At 35.0% G+C, this 10,514-nt stretch overlaps 3 protein-coding genes across 3 annotated transcripts in view; all 3 read right to left on the reverse strand.

The window, feature by feature from the left end:
• The window catches only part of LOC116004821 (pre-mRNA-splicing factor CWC22 homolog), a 10,311-nt gene extending 9,049 nt beyond the window's left edge, over positions 1-1,262 (reverse strand). The window contains exon 1 of the mRNA XM_031244993.1: positions 1,193-1,262. Coding sequence (XP_031100853.1) covers positions 1,193-1,262 — 70 coding nt within the window. The remainder of the gene's footprint in view (positions 1-1,192) is intronic.
• Positions 1,263-1,572: 310 nt separating this feature from the next.
• LOC116005116 lies at positions 1,573-4,104 on the reverse strand. The gene is made up of 6 exons (XM_031245361.1): positions 3,862-4,104; positions 3,348-3,497; positions 3,194-3,267; positions 2,931-3,049; positions 2,055-2,138; positions 1,573-1,916 (listed from the first exon to the last, which is right to left on the reverse strand). Exons 1-6 carry the CDS (start codon positions 3,866-3,868, stop codon positions 1,820-1,822), a joined length of 531 nt encoding a protein of 176 aa, XP_031101221.1. The 5' UTR covers positions 3,869-4,104; the 3' UTR covers positions 1,573-1,819.
• A 2,280-nt stretch (positions 4,105-6,384) lies between these two features.
• On the reverse strand, positions 6,385-8,346 carry LOC116004822 (pre-mRNA-splicing factor CWC22 homolog). The gene is made up of 3 exons (XM_031244994.1): positions 8,017-8,346; positions 7,914-7,974; positions 6,385-7,871 (listed from the first exon to the last, which is right to left on the reverse strand). The coding sequence occupies exons 1-3, from the start codon at positions 8,344-8,346 to the stop codon at positions 6,385-6,387; spliced, it is 1,878 nt and encodes a 625-aa protein (XP_031100854.1).
• Positions 8,347-10,514: the final 2,168 nt, after the last annotated feature.

Here is a 10,514-nt window from a genome sequence, read left to right on the forward strand (position 1 = left end):
AAAAAAAAAAAAAAAAAAAAAAAACATAGCAAAAGTTTCCGGCGATTTTCCCACCTCCTTAGTCCATGGTCATGAGTGATATGGCTTGGTTTTGGTCGAGAACATTTGAAACGGTCATTTTCCGGAAAAAATGAACTGCTTTTCCTTGGTCAACGGAAAACATATTCTGTTGACCACATTTTCCGGACGTTGCCAAACACCGAAAACTCAAAAAACATTTTCCGGAAGTCATTTTACAGGTTACTAAACACACCCTAAATTCAAATTCAAGTTGAGCAAAGAGATTATGCTCAACAGTGGTGGTGAACGCATAAATTTTGTTATAGTCAAGAAATAAAAAATAGTTCTAATCCTTCCACGGTTCCACTTAAATGACTTAATTACACCTCACAACACACCTATCAGTCTATTACGGAGTTCTAGTTTATGTGTTTCTTTCATAATGCTTTTACTAGTCTATGTGTTTCTTTACTGATATAAGTTATTAATTTATGGATAACTTGTGTAAAATAGGGATAAAGTGATTTTCTCAAAATCCGAAAGTGCATTTACTAATCAGGATTTTAAAAAAAAAAATCCAGAGAAATGAAAAATTAAAGAAAAGATAACAGGCCAAGAACCTTGTGGTCCAGTGGCATCAAACCCTTCCTTTTATACGGGAGGTGGTGGTTCGAGTCTCAGTGAAGTTAGTATACTGCATTCTAATAGAGTTAGTAGTATTCAAAGAAAATAAAATATATTTTATTGTACATTTCTCTCATAATTTCCGCGTGTTTGGGTTCCAAACACTGAAATAACATTCCTAAAGTCTATTACTTCAATAAACTAAACAATGAAATACAAATCTTATTCTATTCCAGGTCTATTCCATTCCCCATGGAATAGTATTCCTATTTATTCCCTTAATTAGTTATCACACCAATTTCTAAAGAATTTAATGTTAAACTTCCGTTATATTTAACGGAAAGAATTTGGTAAAATTATAAATGATTAGGATATATTAGGAATTTAATTGGAGGTTGCACAATAAGAAGAACACAAAGTACAATATGTTATAACAGACTATTACACTAACATTTTTTAGTTCCAGATAGGGGTCTAATATTATTGGCTCTTATTATAAGTGTAGAAATTTATCCCGTGAACCAAACATGTTAATGCATACAACTATACAAGGGAGCCATATTCTTACACGTAAGCATATGGGCTTTATGAGATATGCTTAATTCCTCATCCCCTTTCATAGGGAGCAAAATGACCATATTCTTTGGGACAACCTCGCCAAGTTGATCGGGTTATTAACTTGGTAACCACAAAATTTCAAATTCGACTCACAATGGAAGTAACCTATATTGGCCTTCTCGGTTTGAGTTGACATTGAACCGGTCAACTGCAGGTCCAAAAGGACCATATTTTGACTGCACAATAATCAGTTGCAATGGAAGTCAGAGCTGAGAGAGAACTCACAAGCAGTTTGATAGCATTTGGATTATCTGTATTGCCAATTTGTACAGATGACACAACATATGCAGAGAAATATTAGTTTTGCAGCCAAATACTGTGCCCCGTTCGTAAAAAGTAAACTTAATGCAATTGTATTGTATGTATTGATGCATAATGTAAGCTCAAATATAAAAAATCTCATAATTCAATCCTTTATAATGACAAGACATCAATTTTTCCAAACAAGGCACCAAATTGGAGATTACCATTTTCAACAAGTAAATCTGTGTTTATCCATGGGCATTAGAGCCAATCATTGATCGACGTTGTTGAAGGCGGTGGCAATAGTTCATACAGCTGAGAAAAAAATCCACTTTCACCAGAAGAACCATTTCTTTCTGGTGGGGGAATTTCTGGTTGGCTCATCCTCCTTTCTACTCTCCATTCCCTGCTTCAGAGACTCTAGCCTTTTCCTGTAAAAGGACAAATCTAAATAAACACAGTAAACAGAATATAGAGAAAGCATAGACCACAATCTATTAGGGTAAGTGAACGTGGTAATCAATCCATCAATGCATATACAATGTTGATGTCACAATCAGTTAGTGTACTTGGTATCCATAAGGCGACCGTGGAGACTCCACCTCTGTCGAAATCCTTCCATGCCTTCAACTCCACTTGCCAATATTAAACGTCTACAATAGGAAAACGAAAGATTTATTTGTATGGGCAAGATAATAATGATGACTCAGTATCAAATAACAAGACTCCAGCAGAAGGTACACAATTCTATGACACAACCACTACAAGCATAAATATATAGAATTCCATTCTGTGCATCAAGAACCCTAGCAGTTTATATTCATATAAGGACTTTTTTCCATAATGTATATCAAGTTCTCTCCCCCAAGTATATTTTTCATCCTCGGGGATTGGGACCTTCCAAAAAAAAAGGAGGATAAGATGAGCATATTGAGCAATGTATGCATATCTTTCAGGTCAAATCTCTTAATACCACCAAGAAGCATGATCTAAAATAGTAAAATATACTCCGTAATACTTTAAAAGACCAAGAGAACAGAAACTTGCCTAGATTTAAACCATTCAAAAGTATATTAGTCATTTTTCCCTGAAGAAATTACTACTAATCTTGTTTCCAATATGTTAAAGAAAAAACAGAACACTACAGGTAAGGAAGTTTTGGTGTAAATACAAAGAAAATAAATTTTCCATTCATTTATAACATCAGGAAAATTTCTGTCAAAACCAATTTCAGTAATGTACATGTACTGAATGCTCTATTAATTGTCAATTTATGGTCATATTATAATTCTGTGCACAAAATAAGTTCCTCAAGTGACATACATGTCTCTTCTTTTTTCTATTTTCTTCGTTTTTTACTTGATTAAAGTTCAATATTATAGCATAAGAACTAGAGGTAGTATACACAACATGATAAATAATAAGATTCATAACCCATTCCGTACCTATCCAGTGATGTGACTTCTGATTCTAGCTGGGCAGCTCGTTCTTTTGCAAGATCTAAAGGCATTGACAACCCTAATTTATGCTCACTATCTTGAATCCGTCGTCTGAGCTCCTTATCCTACATCACAGAAAGTTCACATCAAACCATTGAAAAGCACATTAGTTATTCAAGATCTAATGATCATCATTAAAAAATGTAAGAATTTAATATCAATCAAACAAATGAACAAACTAAAATAAATACATGCATTATCTTCCTCACCCTTTTCTCTGCACATTGTTGATACAAGATAATCTCGTCTTGACAGAATGGTTCGATTTCATTGATTTGTAAGCCTATAACACAGACGCGTTAATGAGCCAAATTAGATGTGAAATAAGCTGTTGAATTAAGCTTCAGACTAGGAGTTGCTTACATAGGAAAAGATTCCTTAAGATTCCATCACACATTTCAACACCTTCAAGGACATGAGATGCTATCTCTGGAGGAATGATTGGCGATGGAGGGCCCATCATTAGGTCATCACCCACCAAAATGGTTTCCTCCATAGTTGGCTCAGCATCAACTATATGATCACAAGGCATAACAAATAGGATATGTCAAACCATCATAATCCACAATGCTACACATTCACTACATAATATACTACTCAGCCAAAACATATAATTGAATTTGATGATAAAGGATCTCTTCTCCCTTTTCTCAAACAGAGAGTTTCTAGGTAATGCACATTCAGTATGGGCCATGAAGAAATTAAAAAGTTAGAAAAAATTAAAGCTTTATACAGGCACTACTTCAGTAAATGTAATGGATACCAACTATGATTACTCTTTTGCATTGAAAAATTCCTTCAGTGCGGAAATTATTATGGTAGATTATGCAAAGCAAGTTTTCATGAAGAAATAAACAAGAGGCTGGGAATGACGAACCATCCATGGTGGCTAGCTAGTAGTCTTCTATATACAACACCAGGTGTTTGATGATATGCCTCAAAGAAGTGCTGGAGTGAATTCCCAACCGCCCTTCTGCCAGGGCAGCGAAACAAGCGTGAGAGGGAGATTGTTAACTCTGAAGGCCGAAGCAGTACCTGAGATGCCCCAGAGGTCGGTGGGTGGGGGGCGGCAGCTAAGTACAAAATTGGAAAACGAATATTGGGAAAATGATTTTTTATTTTTAATCCTTAATACTCACACTACTACTAATATAGTAATATAGTCCATTTTAAAATGGCCTCGGGGTAAAAAATAAACCTATACATTCCCCACAATTTTCACTAATTACAAGGGCGAACCCCTCCAACTGGTTTTTGTCTTTACGGTATTGCAATTCCCTTATCGCTAACACAGGAACCCACTCCCATCATCCATGTGGGAGTGTAAATCAAAACACCGAATACCACTAGACCACAAGGTCTTTGGCGCCTCATATGAATATTTTGTTGCTCTTTAAAAAAAAGTGTTCAAAGTTTTCTACTCGAGCCATTTTGTAGACAACGTAATAGTTTGGAATTTAGAAATAATGGCCAAATAATTTTTTTTTTTACTTATTTCAATAATATAATTAGACTCGTTAACCTAATAAATATAGTTAACTCTTTAAAAACTAAAAGTTGTGCAATTATTTTAAGAGTTAATTCCAAAAATAGTCCTTTGACTATTGACTTTTACCAATTTTTATTTCCGACTTTTAATTTTACCAAAGTTGGTCTCTTAACTATTGATTTTGTACCAATTTTGATCCTTCTGTTAAATTCATGTTAAATAGGTGTTAAAATTGAGGATAAAAATGTAAAATCAAATATTTTAACATTTCTTCTTCACTTTGTTTTCCCTCCTAGTGGTGCCATTTTCTATCATTTTTGCTATCAAATAATAATTAATAAAAAAACACCTAACACAACAATAAAATATACAAAAAAAAATTGATTACTTGAAACAATTTAACATAAAATGTAAAAAATAAATATATCCAGTTAGAGAATTTACAAAAAAAAAATAGTGTCGCATCATAACATGACATCTTCACCATCAAGTCTAATCTCATTGCCAATTATTCCACAAATGATGAGTGTTCCTACCTCTATCTAGCTATCTTTGCATGATTACAAGTAGTGTCGCACCATTAGGTTATACTTAATTCTTGAATTTGAGCATCATCCTCATGTCACATAGCAATTAACCTTTTTTTTTAAGTATGCATCAGACCAGTAGAGTCACAAACTTATATTTAGGTTCAATCTTGGGCATTGGGCATAGCACATAGACTAATAGACTTCTTTCAATTATACAACCTTTAAAATAATCAATTTGGTTAGCGTGAGTGACGGTGCACTCTCATCCCTTAAGAGAGGTCGGGCTTAAAACTTCATACTCTTATACTAAAAAACCAATATGGACACAATACTTTGCATCTTAATTCGGCCGTCATTCACCAAAAGGCTACCAAATTGACTGGATTGGTGGCCTTCACTAAAGAAAGCGACCAGATTTTGGTCGCCTTCTTGATTTGGAGAAGGTTCCATGACTAACCTGCAGAGAAGGATTGTTGATTGGGACAGAATTTGAAGTGGTGCACCATCTCCCAAGCTTCCCACCACCAAAGAAGGATTGTTGATCGGGAGGATTTCAACAATAAGAAGCCAAATATGAAGAGTATTAACAAACATTATGCAACATTGAAGTGGATTGAACTATGGAATACATATGGATTGTCAATCATCCTATCTCAGACAAAGTCAGATGTCCACTTTGTCCGAGTCAGTCTGTAGACATTATGAGTACATAAATCAAGATCAAAATTGTCTTTAATTAATTCTAATTCGTAAGATTGAAGAAAAATTACGTAAGCACATTACTACAAATTACTAACAGGATTAATAAATTTAAAACTTTTTGAGAACCTTTCAATAAAGTTGACATTGCTATTTGATATTTCAATGTGAAGGATCTGCCCAAAAAAAAAAAAAAAAAAAAAAAAAAAAAACCCCTCTGCCTACTCTTTCCTCAATTAGAATTTTCACTTTTATGGTTCCATGCCCTTTTTAGTTAGACAATCAACATGGACGAATTGATAGATAGTGAAAAAAGAGTACTTAAACAATTTAATTATTGAAATAAAAATTTCAGAATACAGAAACATATATAAAATTCAAATGAATTGGGCAAAACTCAGAGTTCCACAACAGCAGCAATGTAGAACAACACTATGAATGATTGTTTTCCACAACACAAGTCTTGTTCACAACAGATTAACAAGCTACCCTATCTTGAGATACCCTTCAATAATGAAGTGAAGTGAAGGTAGAGTGTTTGAAAATTCTAACATCCTTAATATTGAATACGTCGTCTCTAATAATAGTAACATGATTGCGCGCTGCATCAACATGTATTTCAAAATCAATAAAGTTGTATTTTGCAGTTGACACATCTCCCTCAACTCTCAACTAAGTTAACCTAATGTCTCATCCGTTTCCTTCGTGTATCTTCCTCAGAGCTAGAGCTAGATGATTCAGATTCGGACTCATCGCAGGAGGAGCCAGAACTCGATTCTGAAACAGATTTCTTTTGTTGCATTATTAGGCGCTGCACATTCTTCAAATATGCCCTGAGATTTTCTGTAATCCCACCCAGACCGATTTGTGTGAAGAAATTGATTGCAAACCGAGTATTTTTTGGATTATCCTTTGGAAATATTGAGTCAAACGATTCCTGCATTGTTGGGTCATTAAGACGGTCATTCAACAAGCGAATCCCAAAGTGTTCGGACAATTCCTGAAAGAGAATCTTGATAAATATGCGAGAAGAAGAGGTAGTGTCTTCTTCTGTAAGCCGTATGTAAGCCAGAACATGCCAATGCAATGCATCAGTTGCAAGCAGATGTGCAAAAAACAAGGCAACATTTCGCAGTTTATTTGTTTCCAGACGGTGAATCATCGAGTATTGTTGCACAAAACACTTCTCAAAGTTCTCCTGGTAAACTTTGTTGATCATGCAAAAACGCTGCCCCCAAAGACCATAGTTGCGGAGGTATGTTCTCTCCTGACTGCAGCACTCTAAAAGCATTATGCATAACTCCATCTCTTGACCAGCCTCAAGTTTAATTTTCAACAGCTTATGACCTGCTTCATCAAAGCCAACAGTGGACATAATTGTTAGATAGATAGTTCTCCTAAGGTTGACTAAGTTTGTTTCAGTCTCGTCTTTTAATTTCATTTGCTCTTCATCCTCTTCTTCTTCTTCTTCTTCATCATCATCATCATCCCCAGACTCAGCATGAGAATTCCCTTCTTCCTCAGATTCCTCACCTAGGATTGCGGTTTTCAATTCTTCATACTTTTTTTCATTCTCTAAGAAGTTAGAATCTGGCTTAAAAATATCAAGAGCAATTTCAGGATCTATAGTATCTTGGAAAGATATTTCATGGGTCAACTGATCTACTTGCTCTACTAGATTAAGCTCTGGACGTACCGCAGGGTACCCCTGAAACTTTGCTTTACGCAATGCAAAGAGGCCTTCGATTAAGAACTGAACCCTTTTATCTATCTCTCCTTCGTGGAGTATCCCACGAAAGCGCTCAAAGATACCATGCAACCCACGGGGGGTGAGGTCTTGCAGCATGGATCCACACTCAGTAACAAAACCAACAGCAACTTCAACACTGTCATCTGATGGATTTTCCAGTAAAACAGCAAGTAATTCCAGAGCAATTAGCTCATGGATTACTTCCTGGTTCACGAGGTGAGCTATAAATTTAACTGCTGCCAATAACTGGGGCTTATCGTTTCGTTTGTATGCTCTTTGGAGTTGTAATATAATTCTCCTCAAGAGAAGATTACCTACCACTGGAAACCTAATGTTCACAACGGCAACTAATGCTGCAAATACATCTGTAAAACCAGGAGAAGCCATTTGGGACTTCATACAGGACCGGCAAAACAGACCTCTTCCCATTTGGGACTTCATACAGGACCGGCAAAACAGACCTCTTCCACGAATCAGGTTCTCAGCAAACAATTCCGGAATTATGTTCTTTATATTAGGGTTCTCAGCAAACAATTCCGGAATTATGTTCTTTATATTAGTTACATTCACTTTGTTCACCAACCCATTTATACTCTTCCTAAGAGCATCCCAAGTAATTCTTTGGTATTCAACTGAGCTTTTATCCTGTATCTCCTTCATCATCCTCGCCAACTTGAAAGGGGGAATATAAACTCCTCCCCTCCTTCCCGTCTGTGTAATCATATTCCCTTCTTGCTTTGACACTTTAGAATCCTCATTCTTATGATTTTCTTCGCCTGCGTTATTAACCCTCCTATCTCTTTCCTTCTCCCTCCTACGTTCTTCTTCTCTTCCAGAAACCCTATAATTTTCATAGTGGTCCTCCTCATCTCTGCGGTAATTCTCTGCATCCATATCCTTAGGGTAGGGCGTTTGAGATTAATGAATATTGTTGGTTAAATATATAGAGAGAGTATATGAATTGCTTCTTAATAATGGAAATTGTCTTTTCTCCTCTATATGAGACATCTATTTATATTTATTTTTAATTTAGAGTCTTAGAAGGAATAAGAATCCTAAATTGCATTGGAATACTATGCCTTAATCCTAATCCATTAGGAATAATGACTCGAATCATTATTATATCTCTTATCGTAATATAAATCTAAATAATTTGAACCATCCTTTTGATTAAAAAATTTGACCGCTATTTTTTCTACCCATTTTAGGCCTAACTCTCTTTTGACTCTTATTAGTATAGTAGATATAGTAGATTTTGATTTTTTGGCATATTAAAGGTATTATTCTATTGTTAAATAAATAATATAATACAAAAAATTATGCATAGAATATGAAGTTAATCAGTATATATAATATTATATTATCTTTTTTATTTTTTTGTTTTACAGAAGATCTAACATGTAGTCAAAATGTTATAAAGTACTCCGTAAATAATTATGTTCGTTCTTACTTCCAAGTCAGCTCCTTTATCAAACTAAAGGTCATTTCATGATTTTCATCAACCCAACCCCAACTCTCTATGCACATTGCATAGTGCACACTTCCATACACGTATATATACCAAAACATACGAAGTATGTAACTTTAGATTAACCCAATGAAGAGCATACTTAATAAATAGATTCGGGAGGTACCTGAAAAACCAATTGAATCCCATCTCTGGTATCAACAGCGACGGGCATGCAAGAGCAGAAGTACCCACTTGCAACGATTCTATGCACATCTTCCTGGACCTCCCTCCCGGTCAGTTAGTGCTGAGTTTGGTTGGCAAGCCTAAATAGCATACTCCACCAATCCTGGTGTGTCATACTCCATAAAATCAGCATCTCCATCAGCACCATCTATCTGCTCAAGAAAGAAAAACCTTTAACTAGATGCAAGAGGGGAAAAAAATATTACAATGCATCAAGCAAATGGGAAAAGGCAGCCATTTTATATTTCAAGTAACTCCACAGGACCAATTACCATGCACTCTGAGTTTGCAGCCAAAACATCATTCAGTTCGGCCCTGTTTGGTAAATGGCTGTTAGCTGATTAGGTTGGCTGTTTGGGTTAGAAGGTATGATTTGTTGATAACATTGGTTGATTGTAGAAATTTGTTTGATAAATTAGCTGTTAGTTGATAACTGTTTGGTATAATTTCTTTTCTAAAAAAAACGAATTGAAAAGGTTGCTTTGAGTAGCCTTTTGAATTTTAACATTTACAAAAAGCTTATTATTTACCAACTAATAGTGGTCAAATAAGTCAAAATTGACTGATAGGCTGATTATTTACCAAACAGGGCCTTCATTTTGCTTCAGAGGAGTCATTGGTTCAACAGATGCTTGAGGATCAGTACTAAAATCAGAAAAGAAAGGAAAACAAACGATGACATCAGAAATGTGTATGTTGACTGATTCTACATTGTTGGAACAAGTCAAACATAGCAATTACAGTAGCATTAAATGAATCAGAAAATCCCTTGTAAACTTCATTTTGTAATGAATGGCAACAAATAATAAAATTTGATGACCAGGACACCAATGACCTTCCTTATTCATTACAGAAGAAAACAACTTCCAAGGAAGGACAGAAGTACAGCGCCAGGTAGCTAAAAGGTGCAATTATTGTAATGCTAATACACATTGAAAAAGGTCACATAAAATATCAATAGAACACCATTGCATATTATGTCATTTAACAATTATAACGTGTGCGCATAGGGCGGAATAATTGTGTGCCCTAATTGCTAATTACGTATGCCCATAGTATTTACGGAATAATTGTTAGAATATTAAAATATTTCAGAAAACAGAAAAGATTGATTAATTAACACAGTAATACAAATTAAATTTTAGAATGGGAAAAAGTGGGTATTTGAATTTGTTTCGAGTAATCATATTCAATTCGTTAGGTACCGGAAAATATGAAGTTTTTGTGCTCATAGAATTGTGGCAGGAAAACCTATGAATATTTCTTAACATATGACAAAAGTGTATAAACTGTGCATTAAACTGCGAAAGTGTGTACCACGTATGAATATAATGTGTCATTTTTTCAATTGTGCTCGGGAAAAAGCAGC

The sequence above is a fragment of the Ipomoea triloba genome, chromosome 14, assembly GCF_003576645.1.
Source record: "Ipomoea triloba cultivar NCNSP0323 chromosome 14, ASM357664v1".
In the NCBI taxonomy this organism is placed as follows: Eukaryota; Viridiplantae; Streptophyta; class Magnoliopsida; order Solanales; family Convolvulaceae; genus Ipomoea; species Ipomoea triloba.